The sequence below is a fragment of the Phragmites australis genome, chromosome 1, assembly GCF_958298935.1.
Source record: "Phragmites australis chromosome 1, lpPhrAust1.1, whole genome shotgun sequence".
NCBI lineage: Eukaryota > Viridiplantae > Streptophyta > Magnoliopsida > Poales > Poaceae > Phragmites > Phragmites australis.
This window is the reverse complement of record NC_084921.1, coordinates 43,964,804-43,983,639: the sequence shown is the minus strand read 5'-3', so window position 1 is coordinate 43,983,639 and position 18,836 is coordinate 43,964,804. Positions and strand designations below refer to the sequence as shown.

At 42.9% G+C, this 18,836-nt stretch overlaps 1 protein-coding gene across 2 annotated transcripts; it reads left to right on the top strand.

Moving 5' to 3' along the window:
• Positions 1-510: 510 nt before the first annotated feature.
• Positions 511-18,421, top strand: LOC133921301 (probable protein ABIL5). 2 transcript variants are annotated; one of them, XM_062366124.1, is made up of 8 exons: positions 511-856; positions 947-1,029; positions 16,098-16,245; positions 16,474-16,573; positions 17,032-17,071; positions 17,165-17,265; positions 17,692-17,771; positions 17,954-18,421. In XM_062366124.1, the coding sequence occupies exons 1-8, from the start codon at positions 713-715 to the stop codon at positions 18,044-18,046; spliced, it is 789 nt and encodes a 262-aa protein (XP_062222108.1). In that variant the 5' UTR covers positions 511-712; the 3' UTR covers positions 18,047-18,421. The 2 variants fall into 2 exon arrangements, with proteins under 2 accessions (XP_062222108.1, XP_062222102.1); XM_062366118.1 differs by having other exon boundaries at positions 17,671-17,771.
• The last annotated feature ends 415 nt before the right edge of the window (positions 18,422-18,836 follow it).

The following is an 18,836-nucleotide window of genomic DNA, read 5'->3' as shown; positions in this document are numbered from 1 at the left end:
GCTTAGGTCGGCACGGGCCCGGCATGCATATACCCGATTGTTTTCTATTTTTTATATATATTTTTAATTTTGTAGCTATTTTTATCTATTTTTTATATTTTTATCTATTCTATATATATTTTTAATGTTTTCGGGCTATTCCAATGGACCGCCTGTGGCTCTGTGCCCACCGGACCGACTATGCCCGCCGGACCGACCATGCCGCCGGGCCGAAATCGTACCCGGAACGGCTCGACAAGACACGGTGACCACCAGACCGTGCCGTGGGCTGGGCAGAGGCACATGAACCGGCACGACATGACCCGTTACAGTAGATGAGCCGTTCGGGGCATACTGTAGGCGAACCGTGTCGAGCTAGGCTCATACCCATCTCTGATACTTGGAACGAAACAAAACACTAGACACAAAATCCAACCGGCACCACCTGCTGCAGACTCGCAAGTTCATAACCGCGCGCCCGTGACGAGCCCAGCACCAGCACGGCGCTTCGTTTCCCCCTCTGCCGCTCCGCGCCAAGGGGAGATCACGTGACCGCCTGCTCGCGTTGTCTCCTTGCCCCCTCACTTTACGCGCGTCTCCATCAGCCGTCTCAGTAGCAGTACTCTTCGTAAGCCGGCCGAAGCAGAGGGTGCAGGCAAGCAGCGCGCTTACCACCCGCTGTCCTCCTACAGTGCTGTTGGTCCTGCTCTCCACGTTCCAGAGACATCCGGAGATGGATGCAGAGGCCGGCAAGGCGAGGGTGCAGCAGCAGGGGGCGGCGTCCAGCGCGTCGACGAGCAGCTCGGTGGTGCCGTTCGACAGGTCGTCGCCGCGGCTCGGCGCGCCCGGCGCGGAGAGCTTCCACGGCGCGCTCAAGGTTGAGCACTGAACAGTTCGTCAGTTTCGCTTGATCGTGTCGCGCCGCATGCTTGTAGTAAGCTTACGGATTGGCGCGTCTTGGCTACAGGAGCTCAAGGATCTGCGGTTCCAGCTGCAAGAGGCCGCGGACTGCTGCGAGAAGGCGTTCCTCAACACTGAGAAAAAGAAGCTGTAAGTGCAAAGCTTATCCCCCATTCTCTGCTGAGCTACCTCTTAATCTCTCGTTCCTGTTGCTCCATCTCTCTAAAACATTGTCTCACACAGCACATCCATGTTAGATTTAATTCTTCACTTAACCATCATAATTGCTAGTCCTAAGATCAAACACCTCAAATACGGAAGTGTGAGTTGTTTACCTGCGCTCGGTGACGTCATCTTGATAGGTGTTGATGGTGAGGTGATGTAGAGCGTCGGCGAAGACGTGCTAGTCGATGAAGCCGAAGGTCGTCGACAATGTTAGCTGGTGAGGAAGTAGTCGGTGTAGACGAGTCGTTGCAGTGCCGGTGTGATGGAGTCGCTGACCACGACGGTGATGCGACGGTAGCCTTTACCCCACTGTTGCGCACGTCAAGATCGAGTTACCAATATAGGGGTGTTAAACCTAGCACCTACACATCTCGCACAGGCCTCGTCACCCCCCTTTTATTTATGGCGCACAGCGCGGGCCGCAACCAAGAATTGGTTGCTCTTCCGATCAGAGCGCGTGTGGGGATCAGCCTTCCCCTTATTTCTCGATCAGTTAGGGTGCACGTTAGGAGATAAGACCAATATCAATATTCAACATTTTCTCCCTTGATCGTAAGGCTAACATTATGAGCTCACTTTCAATGAAATAGCATACCAAGGCAAAACATTACAACGACTAATAAAATGTCACTGAAACTCAAATACTTATAGTATATTATTCCATCTCAAAATGAATATTTGTTATGTTTAATGGGAGTTGGTTTGCTTTAAGGTTCTCTTATCCAGAATCACAGGCTTTTCAATAATCACAAAAAAATATGAGGTGGCAAGATTTTAGTGAGCGGCGTCGTAAGCATTAACTTAGTATTTACATGCTTGACATTGATAGTTTAATTCTGGATTCTATCCTTCATAATATAATACTTAATGTCGATATGTTTGATAGTACCACTCGACTTGTTATTACTCGTATAGAAAAACTAAGCATAACATAAGTAGATTCATAATACTGTCTTACATTCTTAACTCCGAGATAACATAAGTTTTTTAGTCATATAGCCTGCTCGGTAGCCTCATAACATACCACAAACTCAGTTTGCATCGTTAATGATATCGTAAGTGTCTGTTTGAAGCTTTTTCACGATATAGCTCTTCTAGCGAGGGTGGGGATAAAACATATCATGGATTACTTAACATACACATACCTCACAAACGTATTCTTAAACATGAGCACGTAGTGCTTAGTACCTAAAAAACACGAAAGGATTTCTTAAGGGCTTTCCAATGATCCAATCCTGAATTTTATTGATATTTGTCAAGAATCTTGATTATAAAACTAAATTAGGGCGTATACATAATGCTTCTTATACCTAAACCACAAACAACTGACTTCATTTGATCAGTTTCATAATGATTCATCAGACATCATATATTAAAATGTCTCAAACTTATTACCTTTACAATAGGAGTAGGCGAGGCAGAGCACTTATGCATATTGTATTTCGTTAGTACTCTGTCAATGTATGTCTTTGGACCTATCTTGGTGAATATCATTATAAAGGACGTAAAAGCTTCACTGATATTCTTCTTATGACTAAGATGGTTAGTTTACTCATTCTAAACTTTACTTAAATGCAGTTATCAATTTTCTTATGATTTGAACCAAAACGAAAGAAAACATTAGTTAAGCTTTATTATTATCAATCCCTTCTCTTTGAGCGTTGCTTTGAATCTTTCGATGTTTTCCTATAGAATCACTCTTTGTTTTGTAGACCTATTTACAGCCTACTGTTTTGGCTCTATCGGGAGTTTCTACTAAGTTTTATTCAACATTATCGCTCATAAACTTTAATTGATCCTTCATGGCATTAATACACTCAGGCGAACATTCTTTAGATGAGTTGGCATTTTCTGGGGCTATGAGGCTCATCGTTAGGTATTTCATTAGGAATTTTAGAAAACTCAACAACTCCCCCTCATTTATGCAATGGTCAAAGTCAGATGAGTCTAAAAAGGTGGAGAAATGATTCCTTAGTGATTATTCTTCCCCTCAAAATATGGTCAAAAAGACTGTCACGGTTTTGAGTAAGTTTCATTATTCACATCATAAATATTCAGAGATATCAAGAACTCATTCAGTGGAAGTAAGACTAATAATTTCTTAACTTAATGATGCAATTATTCTCTCCAAAATTACATTAATAACCATAATCGCCCAATGGAAAAACTAAATAAATATTCCTGTGAGGAACTGTCCAAATAGTATTCTAATTAATCATCAGGACGATCATTTGATTAATCACGGCCATGATGATTAACCGGAATACCATCCTAGTAGTCCCGCACGTGTTTTGTGCCCAAGATCGGAACACATATCTTTCCAATATTTAGCATCACAACAAAGCTTAAGAAAGAGCACATAATTAAATTCTATTACAAATTCTTAAGCATTCGACCATTTACAACAATTTACAATAAAATATTAGAGAAACTACACATCAGAAAAGTAACACCTATCAAGACCAAAAGCTAGGTGAAACCATGTACCCTTAGGCTCTATCCAAAAGCACGCCGCACGAGTAGATAGCATTACTCTTGCCCGCCACCAGTATCATGAAAGAGCAGTGTGAGTGCGAAGGTACTCGCAAGACTTAATCCATATTGGGTACATATAATAACCCGACTCCAAAGATTATACAATTGAGCCATTATCAAGGATTAGGCCACAAAGTTCAATAAATTCATATGTGTAAGCAACATTAATACCTAGATGTGAGCACCTATACTAAACCACAACTACCTTTCTATCTTGTAACCATCCACTTGTACATGAAAGTAAGTGGAATCATCTCATGTAAACAACTAACATCACCCATCATAACCAACATGCCATACCAAAACCCCAAAGTGGGAACTCTACGACCGATGCATATGGACAAAAGCTTGCTCAATAACCGAGAGAGCGATAATTCGAATTGATTTTACACTGTGCAGGAGGTACTTCTGGACCCACATGACATGAGACCACCGCATACATAGTCTGTCAGCTGCGAGTGATGATTCACATACTAGCCGTTCACGTACCCACCCTAAACCTTTGTCCCCATGCCCGATGTATGTGGAGGCCACAGAGACCCCGAGCATACTACGATCTACCGACGCTCTACAAGCCCTTGGTTGAATGCGGCGCCTTACGATACTTGACTTACCCATCCTATATCCGAGTAAATGGTAAGTACAGAAAAGTGCTAAAGCCAACAACACCGATGATCAGTGCTTAACCGATGCAAGTGGTCTATGGTATCCGGGATTCTCTCTCGATCTACCCCTAGCACCACCCACATCTCGTCTCATCCTCACATCACATACCACCCAATATCATAATCATAATCAGTATGAACATTAAGCAAACCCTATGCTCATGAACAATGGTTGAACTATTGCTCGTCTTCTACCGATGATCTAAGCATTGCTAAGCATTTCAAATAACTCCTAAGTTAGACATCAATAATGTTGCCAAGGTTACAAAAATAGGGATAACCAACAACTCAAGGTAGAGGTAATGCAATTCATCACATAGGTTCTACTCATCTAAACCCAACAATGGACTCACTACTCATGCAAACATACATAAAATATAATTTATCAAGTTATACAATACGAGATCCAAAGTAGTAGGTTAAGTATGTCTAGATGTTTGCCTTGCTGCTGCAGGTGCTTCGCTCACGTTCAGAACCGATCCAGCGTCAATCTCGACCATGAACAACGACGACGCATCACTCTCTAAACAGAATGCGAATGCATCGAATAAATAAATGAATGATGAAAAAACGTGCACAGTATCCATGCTTGAGTATTAAGAGAGCGCCGATGTCGGAGGGTGAACTCCTCAAGCAGAGATCCGGAGGGACCCCCTTTGAAATTCGGCCGGGGGGGATGATTCTGAATCTGTTTGCGGGTGAAATAAATGGGCGTAAATACGATGGCAGGTGGAATGGAAGGATCGAATGCAAGAGTAGTAAATGCACAGGAGGTTTTTTAGACAGGTTCGGGCCGCACTGAGCGTAATACCCTACTCCTGTGTGTGCTATAAATGCACTGAGAATGTCTCTCAGAGATATTACTGGTTACAAGAATATTTGTCTATCCTAGAGCTTCGGGCTCATTGTTCTTCGGTGATCTCAGCTTCTATGCTTGTACTGGACCTCTGTCTTCTTCCTCGGCTTCTTCCTTGTCCGAGAGTCATCTATCTGTCTTCTGAGAGTCCTCTCTCTGTGTCGACCGACCCTTCCTTAAATACTCGCCGGTGGTAGCGTGCCCAGAAAGGGATGGCACGAGTTCCAAGGCGCCATAAATGGAAAGCAACCATCATGAGCTGCTGCGCGAAGTGACGGGGGGGGGGGGGGGTGTTGAAAACGCGCCCCCATCCGGTCTTGTTCGTCATGATGTCGTTCTGCAACAGGCGCCGCGGGGAGGGCCCACCGGGCAGCCACTGAACGGCCCGGCGTGCTCGCTCGGTCTTGCATACCTGACACAGCAGGGCGGCAGGCGGGGCGCCTTAGGCTTCGCGATGTTATCCTGAGGCGCGCCGGATGATGCGGGATGGGACCCGTGCATTAAATGTCCCCACGCCCTCCTGCCAGAATGTGACAGGGACTGCCAGCAAGCGTGGGGGGAGCAGTTGGAGGCGACAAGGCCACGCGCCCTCTTAAATGCGGCATCGGGCCTTTCACCAGCTGACACCTCACCACTGGGCCTCTGTTGGGGCCACTGGCGAAAGACTTCTTAGGCCGTCGGGGAACCGAGTGCTCGGGGGTCGCTGTTCACAGCCCCGAGCACTCTCTCCCGGATATGCCCTTTCTTGGTCCTCGGGGAACCGAGTGCTCGGGGGCCACTGTTCGCGACCCCGAGCACTCTCTCCCGGAATCTGACTGATCGGGTCCTCGGGGAACGGAGTGCTCGGGGGCCACTGCTCGCGACCACGAGCACTCTCTCCCGGAACTGACTTCCTTTGGGTCTTCGGGGTACTCGGGTGCTCGGGGGCCGCTACTCGCAGTCCCAAGCACCCCCTTCCCGGTACTCGGCTTTTCTGGTCGTCGGGGGACTTGAGTGCTCGGGGGCCACTGCCCGCAACCCCGAGCACTCTCTTCCCGGCACTTGGTCTTCTCGGGTCATCGGTGAACTCGAATACCCGGGGACCACTATTCATGGCCCCGAGCACCCTCTCCCGGGACTTAGTCTTCTCGGACCTCGGGGAGATGATCCCCGCGAGGGGGCGCCACGTGACAACTTGCTGATCTGGCCTCGGGACTCGGGGACCCCTGGTTCCTGTGTCACCGACAGCCGAGTTTCGAAAACATTTGCAAACGATCGTCAAATGACTCGGGTTGAAAAAGGTTCGAACCTCCAATAAGGCGACCTAAGCTCATAAGGATTTGAGTAACTGGTTGTCAGACCGCAGGTATTTTGGTGGTCATTGACTGAGGTTCTGATCTCCAATATGGCGGTTAGACCGACCTGATCGGCGATCTGACCACGAGTCCATGCTGACATCACCTTTGCAAAGTCGCCGGTGAAGACTCTGGCGAAACCTTTGACTACGAAGGGTACCAAAACGCTCTAGGAGAGTAGTGGAGTGCTTCTAGGATGGTTGGATAACTTTCACCGAGGCAAACATAGAAAACACCACTAATGGGATCTAAGCCAAGGTTGAGCTTGGGCCTAAATGAAATGAGGACCGATTCAAGCTCGAAAATGACTGGGAAATGGTAGGGGATGTCTCACCTTAGTGTAGGGAATCTTGCTAGCGGACCAATCCACTCTGGAGAAGCTCCGATTTGGAGATCGAACTCTAAGATGGTGTATGGGCTTGCGGTTGGATGAATTTTCCTCCGACGAGGGAGAAGAGGGGAGGAGCTAGGGGAAACCTCCAGGAAGCTCGAGGGAGTCCCCTTCGTCAATCTCCGGTCGTCGAAGCCATCGAGGTGATATCTTCTTCTCTCTCTAGGGCTTGAGTGAGGGGGAGAGTGAGAGAGCAAAAGAAAAGGATAGAGCGAGAGAAAGTGTGATCGATCTCCTTAATGAGCGCTCTGTGTACTGGCGGTTAGACCGTGGGGAGCCCCGGTCGGACCACAGTAGCGGTTTGGTGCTGAAAACTTGATTCTATTCCCTAATTTCTATTATTCTTCATCTCCAAGACATTTAGGGTTTTCCTACAGAGCTCTAAACTATCTCCAAGTACTTTTGAAACATGCTTAACTCAATTTAATAACCAAATACATATAAACATAACGTTATGATGATTGTACTTGCTTAATTACGTAATTAATGTGTTGGGACGTGACAAACCTCCCCCCTCCCCTTAAAAGAATCTCGACCCGAGATTCGGCAAACTCAGGAAAAAAAGGTGATGGCGATAAAGTGGAATGGTATCTCCCACAAACGGAAAGGAATTTTGTCAAAATTCATCGATGGAACGAAATGATAGTTATTGGGCCTCATAGGAGCTGGTGTCCAGACCGTAGCTATGCTCGGTCAGCCGTGGCTTGGTTAGACTGTGGGGATAGCGGTTAGACCAAAATCTATACAGAGAGTTTTGGATTCTAAACGACTCTGGCAATCAGACTGGCAGACTAACAGTGGTCAGACCGCCAAGAGTATATTCTCCCGGTTCGAAAGGTTTCTAAGTGCAATCCCTTGGGAACAACTTTCCATTCCACATGGTGATAACTATAGACATGATCCTTTGGGAACAGCTTTCCATTCGACATGGTGATAACTATAGACATGTGAGATGTTCTAATCGTGCAAAATTACAATGATATTCACTATTCTCAAAAAGTTTAGGATATTCGGAGTGGATTTGATCCTCACACTCCCAAGTCGCTTCGTCTTCCAAGTGATTGCTCTATTGGACTTTGATGAATTTAATATAGTGCTGTCAAGTCTTGTGTTCCGCTTCATCTAAGATTCGAATTGGTCGCTCGCAATATGAGAGATCCGGTTGCAATTTTTGATTTTGCAATTTCAATGACTTCGATTGGAACTTAAAGACATTTCTTTAGTTGCGAGACATGGAACACATTGTGAACGGTAGAGAGGGATGGAGACAAGTCCAATTGATAGGCCACCTCTCCACGTCGAGTAATGATTTGGAATAGTCTCACATATCAAGATGCTAGCTTTCCTCTGACTTGAAAGCGTCAAACTCCTTTGAGTGGAGATACTTTAAAATAGACGAAATCCCCAATAGCGAATGCAAGCTCTCATCAGCGATAATTCACATAACTCTTCTGTCGTGATTGAGCCGTGAGCAAACACTGGCGGATAGTCTTGACACGATCTTCTGCCTCCTTGACCAAGTCTGGACCCAAGAAAACCCATTCGCCGGACATGGACCAATTTAACGGCGCTTGACATCTCCTCTCATAGAGAGCTTCAAACGGAACCATCTGGACGCTGGATTGATAACTGATGTTGTATGAAAACTCTACAAACAGCAAACAAAGCTCCCATTTCTTCCCATAGGTGAGCACACAAGCCTGCAACATGTCTTTCACAATTTGATTCACCCTCTCGATTTGACCATTGGTTTGAGGATGGTAGGCCGTGTTGTGGAACAATTCGGTTCCCATGGCCTCTTGGAGGCTTCTCCAGAAGTGAGAGGTGAACTAAGTGCCCCGATCGGAAACTATCTTCTTTGTAATTTTGTGAAGGAAAACAATCCGCGAGAGGTACAACTTAGCATACTACTTTGCATTGTATTGAGTCTTCACAGGAAGAAAATGTGCAGACTTGGTGAGACGATCCATGATAACCCAAATGGAATCATAGCCTTGAGAGATCTTGGGCAATCCGGTTATGAAATCTATACCGATCTCCTCCCACTTCCAGGAGGGGATAGGTACGGGCTAAAGTGTACCGGCCAGCTTGAAGTGTTCGGCCTGCAACCTCCAGCAAACATGACATTCGGCAACATACTGAGCAATCTCACGCTTCATGCGAGTCCACCAAAATATGAGCTTGAGGTTTTGGTACATCTTGGTTCTCCCAGGACGCCAACGAGTGTTCGGCCTGCAACCTCCGGCAAACATGACATTCGGCAACATACTGAGCAATCTCACGCTTCATGCGGGTCCACCAAAATCTGAGCTTGAGGTCCTGGTACATCTTGGTTCTCCCAGGACGCCAACGATTTTGTGGTCGCTGCTCTGCTGCCCCCATGTCTGGGTATGTTCGGCGGGTGCACCCGAAATGCATCTGTGTTCCCCATCAATCCAGCAGTCATCTTGATGTGCCAAGCATGTCACGGCGTGTTGAATCATGTTTTCTACTCGACCTCTACAGGGCGCTCCCGGATCTACAGCGACGCAACTGGAACGTGAGCCCTAATCCTAGCACCACCATCCTAAGCCACCGCCGCTTGATCTCCTACTCTGGTTAGTTCCTGGCTGTTCTACCTTGTCATGACATGTTCTAAGAAATATCAAAACCTTTTATTCAAACTATTTCTTGAATATCACAGCCAATCTTCGGAAACACGCATGTCTTCTTCGCTATGTCTGCGCGTGGCCACCACCGAACCTGGGAGCGTTCGTTGATGTTTTGCCACTACCTCATAACTCCTCTGTCAAGATCAACCATAAATCTGAGTTTGCCTTCTCGCGTTCTACACCATGCTCTCCTCAATATATTGAAACTCACTGCTGCTCGACGTTGACGTCAGTGACTGCCACCGCCGTCGCCTGTGTCCTCCATCGCCGGTGACACCGAGAGCCCACCGCCGGCCATCGCCCTGTTCTGTTCTCTCTGTCCTCTTTGTTGGTATGCGCAATTGCAAGAAACCCCCTCCCTTTCTCTCTTTTAGTTATGTCTTTATCTCCTTTTCAAGATGTCTACATGTAGCCCCTGCCTTCTATAGTCAATTTTGATCCGGTCTTCATAATTCAAAGAGAGTTTATCATTTCAAATCATATTCAGCGATATTCAAATAGAGTTTATCATTTCAAATCTTTTTCAGCGAATTTCATCTAAATTCCAAGCCACTTTGTAAATTCATCTAAATTTGGCAAGTTTCCATCAAATCATCCTTGTTCATGTCCGATGATTAATTGGTCACGTAGTACTATATAATTCTATATATTATTTTAATAGCTAGATGCATATCAGATGGCTTCAATGTGTAGCTCTCACATATTGTTGCACATAGGATATGAATTCAATATTAAAATAATATTTATAAAATTATATAACATCTCACATGTCAATATTCTCGGACATATTTGTACGTCCTTCTCTGACAAAACCCTAGTTTTTGTTGTCTTCATGTTGAATCCAATCAACCCAGCTCTTTCTTCATTGAAAGCCTCAATCCTTGTTCTGTCCTCTTTTGATTTGTAGGTTTTATTTTGTATTTATTTAGTTTTGATTTTTATTGCATGTCTTCGCGGGTAGAGTACGACGTGTCTGTAAGAATCGATGATCTGCAAAGTCAAGACTTCGAGATATCCTAGGACCTAGTTTATGAAGATCCCTGAGCAGCATACAGGCAAGTGTCCTTAACATCTTGCACCTATTTTAGGATATTTATGTTAGTTGTTTATCCTTCTTGCATGCTTGTCTAAATTGAAAACCTATAAGTAGGGTTTATTAGATTTTGTCTGATTATCCTTGTCGTCGTTGATCAAGTCATGAGAAATAAATGGTAGATATGCTAGTCGTTGTCATGGGTGGGTTATGAGTTAAACTTGACTAATGATTATGCAACACGAACTGGGTATGGTAATCTTTTGTAGCAACATGGTATAGAGATCCTAACAGGATGGTTGGTTTGAGGATGGTGCAAGAAGGCGCATGTGTTGTGTTGCATAGTGGGAATGTGTTTGTTCCTGTGTTGGATCCTAAGGACCGGTAAGCATGTAACCCGGCTAAACAGCGCAACCACGAGGCCTATATGGGTACGACCTGGCCAATTAATTAGCCACCCCTATGATTCTATGGGCACCAGTGGACGGTTGAGTGGCACAAGAGGGGACTTTTGTAGTGTGTAATCACTGTTAGCTGTGAAATCTTAGTGGATACTTACAGGTCAGCGGGAGCTTTATAAAGGCCTTGTAGTGATCTCCTAGCAGCATATCATAGGAAGTGTGCAAGTGCTTGATCAGCACGGCAACATGGAGACTGTCACCTGGTAACGCGGGTGATGAAATCACGACTCATGGGTAAAGTATGCAAACTCTGCAGAGTATAAAATTGATCAATCAGTCGTTCTCACGGTCAAGAGCGACTTGGACTTCTTCTTGATTAGTTGGGATCTTAGATGGTTGGCTTTGGTAGTAGGGTGGTGGTAAACCCGATGAGTTGAGAGCCGGATATGAAATATCTAGTGAGTTTGGTATTCATATGAAATCCGATGAGTTGTTCCTCTTATTTAAGTTGTGTCTTTATACCTAGCAAAGAGGATGTCTATTTCTTGGGATTATAGGTTAAGGTTGCTTAGTGCAGTAAACTAGTGTCTAACTATTTTCTTGACTTAAGCCTCATATCATGCTTTTCTACACTTGCGGAGTACGATATGTACTCACACTTGCTATTTCAAATAATAAATGCTGATCAGTTGGAGAATACTACGCGGATATCAAAGAAGTTGAAGGCTACAATGAAGACAGAGCGTCTTAGGTCGTATTGCCCCCAGTCGATTGTCTGTGATGTGCCCTGAAGCTTTCGTTGGAGTCGTTGGAGTTTTCTCTTGTTCTTTCACTGCTATTTTAAAACTCTGGTATTTATTATAATAAAGTTGTTTTTATTCGATACAGTATTGTTTATCACTGATGATATACATGTATGATAAAATTTATCCTAACATATATGTAGTTTGCATACGATTTGGCCTTATAAAATCGGGTGTAACAGAAGCTCCTTGGGAAGAACACGAATGGACCAAGCACATGAATTGTAGAGGAATCACAATCATTGCATGAGACAAAAGTGACAATTCTGCGCACAAGTGTTGCTCACTGTCTCCATCAGAAGATTGTTCCTCCCTCTTGCGCTTCTTCTCATCTTGATACATCTTCATTTTGTACTCCACCATAATAGATTTGATCACCAACATGTTGAAATCATCAAAGCCATGTGTGGAGAGCCTCTCTTGCATCTTGGTGGAAAGCCCGTCCATGAAGTACTCTTGCTTTCGCTTGTTAGTGGAGACAAACTCGTGCATATTGAGCCAAATCGTTAAACTCCTGCACATAATCCATCACAGACTTGTCCCCTTGCTTTATATTAAGGAACTCCTGCCTTTTGATGTCCCTCACACCCTTAGGGATGTAGGAAGCACGGAAAGCTATGTGAATTTTTAAGTACTTTTGAAATATGCTTAACTTAATTTAACAACTAAATATGTATAAACATAACGTCATGATGGTTATGCATGCTTAATTACGTAATTAATGTGTTGAGACGTGACAATTCCTTCTGAAGGAAGGAATATGAAAATATTATTAAGTTGAAGAATGAAACCACCATCTAATACTAATGGCAGTGCTCTGACGGCTCCAACTTCATCTTTCTTCTATTGGCAACTCTAAGACTTGCTCCTCCTCTTTTATGGTTCACACGGTATAGAATGTCTGCAATGAGTTGGCAACATACGCAATGGTACCTGAGTCAATGAAATAAGGGAGAAATTAACATAAGAAGATTCATGAATAAACGTTAGTATATTATTACCCTTTCTTGCAAGCCACTTCAGTAAACTAGGATAGTCCTTTTGGTAATATTCTTTCTTATTGCAGAAGTGGCAACCATCATTCTCAGTTTCTACAGTGTCAGGGGTAGAAGGAGTAAGTGTCTGGGGCGCCCTCTGCGTTGCCTTGTCGTGCTTAGCAATGAAAAACAATTTCTTCTTAGGTTTATAATCCGCTTAGAATTTCCTTTTGTATTTTGGGTTGCTTACTTGATTAATATAATCTTTATTTTCAGCTATCAGTCTCTCTTCCTCTTGGACACATATTGTGATCAAGTCACTCATGGTTCATTTTTCTTTCTAAGTATTGTAGTTAATCTTAAAGGGAGAAAATTTAGGAGGGAGAGAGGTCATAATGAAATAGATAAGAAAATCATCAAAGATTTTCATTTTCATGCTCTTGAGTTTGGCAGCCATATCTATCATCATCATGATGTGTTCTCTTATACCGTCGAACCCATAATTGTACTTAGTGTTAGGGAGCTTCTGAATCGATGCACTAGCATAAACCTTGGAGGTGCCTTTGAATTGCTCTCCGCAGATGCTAAGTACGTCTTAGCTTTTTCTGAGGTTGGGACTGCTCCCCTTATAGCTTCTGAAATCGAGTTTCTCGTTATCATAAGACACATACGGTTGAACCGCTCCCACTTCTTAGAATGTGCATCATAAGTTTTATTTACATCATAATTCTTCACACCAATGACAAGAGCAGTGGGAGTATCAACCAGGAGTGCATAGTCAAGGTCCAAAACACCAAAGACAACCATCACTTTAGCTTTCCAAGCGGGGAAGTTGTTCCCCCTAAGTTGATCTATATCGTCAATTGTGGTGGCAACAGAGAAAGTGTTAAGAGCTGAAGAAAAGATTTGGCAAGATTAGAGAATCATCATGAAATAATATTTGCACGAAATTATTCCTATGTTGGTCTGTTTAAAATCATGCAAAACTCAATTCCAATCCGTATCACTGTTGGGCAGAAAATGGAAAAAAAATTAATAGATGAACAATAAATGGCCCACAATTATAATCAACGTTGGTCAAAAAGTAATTATGGAATTTCATCAAATTAATCGTAAAAAATAGCACATGATCGAAAAAAACGTTGGTCAGTACGCAACCACAGCCAAAATAACATCAAAATTCTCTACATAAATTTTCCCGTTGGTTCCAATATATCCAGAGAAATATTCATAAATTTTGGTGCATAAAATGTCATTATTCGGGCCATCATGAATTTTTGTACATTATAAATTATTTATTTGGGCCAATTATCATCAAAAATAAATTAATTACGGTGCATGAAGAAATAACGTTATAAATCCCTAGAAAAATTACTTCAGAGAAGTAACCTTAAATTTTGGTACATTAAAAAACATTAAATTTGGGCTATAATCCAGTGTATAAAGGTTAAACATTATTAAATCACTGAATAAATCAATTAAATGGAAGAAGCCCAAAAAAAACCTTCATGAAAGCGGCCCAAAAGATTATGTGGCCCATAAGTTGGCTCAGCCGGAAGCGCAAACGAGCGAGGCGGCCCAAAGAGTCCTGTGACAACCCTTTATTCTCGCCGACCCATCCAACAAAGAGAGCATTCGGTCGTCGTTGGATCAAAATCGATGGTCTACCGGCAATTTCACGAGGTCAAAACCTCTGGCTGGTCGGAACCCTAAACCTATAACCATTCCCCCGTCTCCTCTGAGAAAACGCGGCGACCGAAAGAGAGAGGAGTGGCGATGGAGAGCCATTGTCGTCAACCATCCGCGAGAAAAACAGAGAGAGAGAGAGAGAGAGAGAGAGAGAGTGGCAATGGCGAGCCACTACCGCCAGTCACCCGTGGGAGAAGGCAGGAGTGTCGGAATGGGCCTACCCGTCGGAGCGCGTGTGCGGCCAAGGTCACGCACGCCTACGTCAGTTGGTCTGTGGTGGTGCCCATGTAAATGGTGTGCTAGGCGAGAAGGCGCGCACTCAAAATTGACGGTGGTTGCGAGGCGGAAACACCGCCAACTTAGGAATCCACACGTGCTCAAGGTGGAGAAGACGGATCCACCGGAGAGGATGTGGAACATGGCTCTGGCGGCCTCAAGAACAACATCAGCGCGGATGAATACGTAAGATCTGCCTCCTCCTCTTAGATTTAGGGTTCTGATTTGGGAATTTAGGGTCGGATTTAGGGATTAGGTTTCGGATTTGGAGATTTGGTTTCGGTATTGGGGGAATTGGGGATTTCTTAGGGTTTTGCCTTAGGTTTTCTTGATTTCCTCAATTCCCCTCCATCTTACATGCTTGCCCGAACTTAACCCCCCACACCCCAAACCGAATTCATTTAGTCTATCCTGAGTATAAAATGGCATACACAAACACACATACATACATAAACATGCTATAATTTATTATCAAAAACTCTAATCCGAGCCTAATTATCTTGAAACATGAACATATGTGCCTAATTCGACGCTAAATTAGGGAAAATCATCACTTGAACATGCATAATTAACATTAATCCGAGACATGAACAACCTAAAACATGAACTTTTGCATTGATACGAGCCTAGAAGTGAACTTAAATCGCATAATTGATCATCAATGTACTTAAACCGATAAAAAGATTGGGACTAAATGACCACTAGTTGATGTCAACCGATCATAATACAACATCATTAAACTTAATTCAGTTTGATAAAGGCTAGTTAAGCTCTGATACCAAATGTTAGACTTAATTCTTCACTTAACCATAATAATTGCAAGCCCTAAGATCAAACACCCTAAATGCGGAAGCGTGAGGTGTTTACCTGCATTCGGTGATGCCATCTTGATGGGTGTTGACAGTGAGGTGATGTAGAGCGTCGGTGAAGACGTGCTGGTCGGTGAAGCTGGAAGTCATCGACGATGTTAGGTGGTGAGGAAGTAGTCGGTGTAGACGCATCGGTGCAGTGCTGACGTGATGGAGTCGTTCACCACGATGGTGATGCGGCAGCGGCCTTCACCCTGCTGCTGCGCACGCCAAGATCGGGTTGCGAATATTAGAGGTGTCAAACCTAGCACGTACATACCTCACATTGGCGCCGTCACCGCCCCTTCTATTTATGTTACGTAGCACAGGATGAGACCGCAACCAAGAATTGGTTACGCTCCCAATCAAAGCACGTGTGGAGATCGGTCTCCCCCTTATTTCTCATTCAGTTAGGGTGCACATTAGGAGATAAGGCCGAGATTAATATTCGAAAATCAATGGTATCCCTTTCGAGTTTATTTTCCCTTTTTCATGGAGTTAACAAGTATGTGCTTCATTTCCGTGCATATGCAGGATTCTGGAGGGTACAAAGAGTTACGTCTGCGGTGCGATTGTAGCTGTGATTGATCACTTGGGGACTGTTTCGTCCAAGCTTGAGCACAAGTTGCAGGAGAAAACAGACATCACACCGACAGAACGAAAGATCAACTTCTTGAAACAGGTCGCGGTATTCTTTAATTGCAACAAACAATGCTAATAAACAGACAACAGTTTCCAACATCGAGCCGTTCTATGATCACAAAGTTGATGGAAAAGAGTACTCGTTACTTCAGTGATCTACATCATGTTTTTCTCATTTCAAAAGTTATTAAAACTTTTCTATGACTGCCAATGAACAATGACCAAATGATACCTTAATGGTTCACTGATTTTCTCTTCTTGGCACCAGAGGCTTTTGACATGCGAACATTATGCAATTTCCCTGAAGCTTTTGACTGCACGAGGGGACCCTGATGCCATTAAATATCATCGTCGTTACATCGCACAATGTAAAATTTCTTAATTTTGCTTGCATACTATATTTCATATCTCAGTTCTTACTAGTGAATAATTAGGAGATTGCTCTATGATAGCAACTGCAGCGTGAATTACCTACCTTGAAAATGTAGCACATATTCATCACAAAAGAATGAAAGATCGTAACATTCCTTATGCAATTTATCAACATATTTATGTAATCATATGATCAGATATGATTCCTGTCTGAATATTGCTAGTCACGTGAAGCTTATTTGTTTATAGCATCGACTAGATTATTTGCATCAATACACGTTAAATCAATTACCATCTTTCATATAACCTAGCCACTTCCACCCCTCAGTTCTAGCGAAGAAGGATTGCATAATTTTATTCAGTCTTATTTTGCTCGAATCTATCAATATTAACTGGTTTCTGGATAGCTTCGGTTGTGCTATTATTGACTAACTACTGCTATATTCTTCAACAGGTATTCAAAGGAGCAAAGAGGAAAATTGTGCTACCTCTAGGTTTATTCTCATTACTTGTTAGTTTGATCATTTTATTTTATTTTTTATGTATGGTCTGCATTATGTAATTATATTTCCAATATTGTTTTACAGTAAAGATGATCCAAAACTTCCGGAAATTTTCCGCCCAAGCCCAATAGTATCTGGAGCTACTCTTATCAAGCCATATGATGTTCAACTTCAATCAGCCATTGGTAATACTAATATGTAGTATTCTGGTCATGTTAATATTAAAAAAAATGTGGTTATTAATACGATCAGTGTTTAATTAGGTTATAGTGTTGCTCATTTAAATAATCCCTTATCATATCTTCATTCTTCTAAGTATTCCTTTCTAAAGCATTGACTAAGCAAAACTTAGACAATGTTATCTGAATAGGTATTTTCTTGCGAGAGTGTGACCATAAACAAATCAACAGAGGGGACAATACTGTCTTTAGATTTTTTTTTAAAAAAAATCGTATGAATGTTCATCATTTCTTCAAATTGCTGTCAACATATTTTTGCAACTTTACCTTTCTTTTTGTAAATTTGTTCATAAGAGAAAAACGGTATACTTTTATTCTTACTCGTTATCATGTTTCCATGAATCACGATAGATGTACCAAAATTCTTGTTAGGGAAAGAACATACCATGGCAACTGCAAATGTTGATGAAAGCCCAAGGGTCATAAGAAGGTCTTCTTCTTTTAGAGCAGAGGTATATATCGCTTCTTTTAGTATGTTTTTCGACAAGTGACAATTATTTCTACCTAATATGTTCTCTAGGCACTATATTCTATAGACACAACCAAATAAATCAAATTCTATCGAAACTATGTAAAGATTTTTTGTGACAGTTTATGCTGATGATAAGAAGATTTTTCTTTGAACTTTTTGCAGAATGTTCACGCTGTTCTAGTTGATCACAAGAAGAAGGCCAATCATGGGAGTAACATCTTGTCATTTCTAAAGAAAACTTGGCGACATGCATAGAATCAAAAGAGCGCCAACAAGATAGTGTAGTAGAATTGGTCCTACCGGCCATGCAATGCTTTAACAAGAGCACTAGTACTGGATGCATTTGTGCAATGGACTAGGTCCTCAGAATTCTTTGAACCATTTGTCCATTTTTTTTGTTTCGTATAAATAGGAAAACAGAGGACTAGCAATAGGAAGATGGCCACTGATCATTTTGTATTTTCTGAGTTCTGCATAGGAGCAGCAAAATTAGGGATGCAAGTGGGTTGGGTTTTGTGGGCTTTGAGGCCCGTTTAATCACAATTATAGTTATATTTTTGCATCTACTTTTATACTAATGAGTGGAAAATGAAATAGTGTGCGGACTCTTATGCGGGCTAGTGGATTGTCCGCTTGCATATCTAAGTGAAATGCACGCCCGAGGTTAGAATGCATGCGGCATGTGCATTATCCGCAAAGGCGCATTTCTTTGGAGCCTGGATAAGTTGTGATCAGATTCTGTGTTGTTTGGAATAACTCGCCACTCCGCCGATAAACACGAGACATTCCCTGGCTAGTTCGGTGGCAATATTGGTTATCGTAGTATCGAAAATGATGACTAAAGAGGGGTAAATAAGTGTATTAATAAATTTCTTGAGAAATTGATAATCTTTTCCTATTTAAACACACAACACATCTCTACAAGAGAATCGTAACATAAATACGCAATGGAAAAACTACACCTATACAGAAATCCAGAAAGTCCGAAGAAAAATCAAAAATCAAACTAGAAGATTCAACAAAGAGTGAGTCTCATGGTTAATAT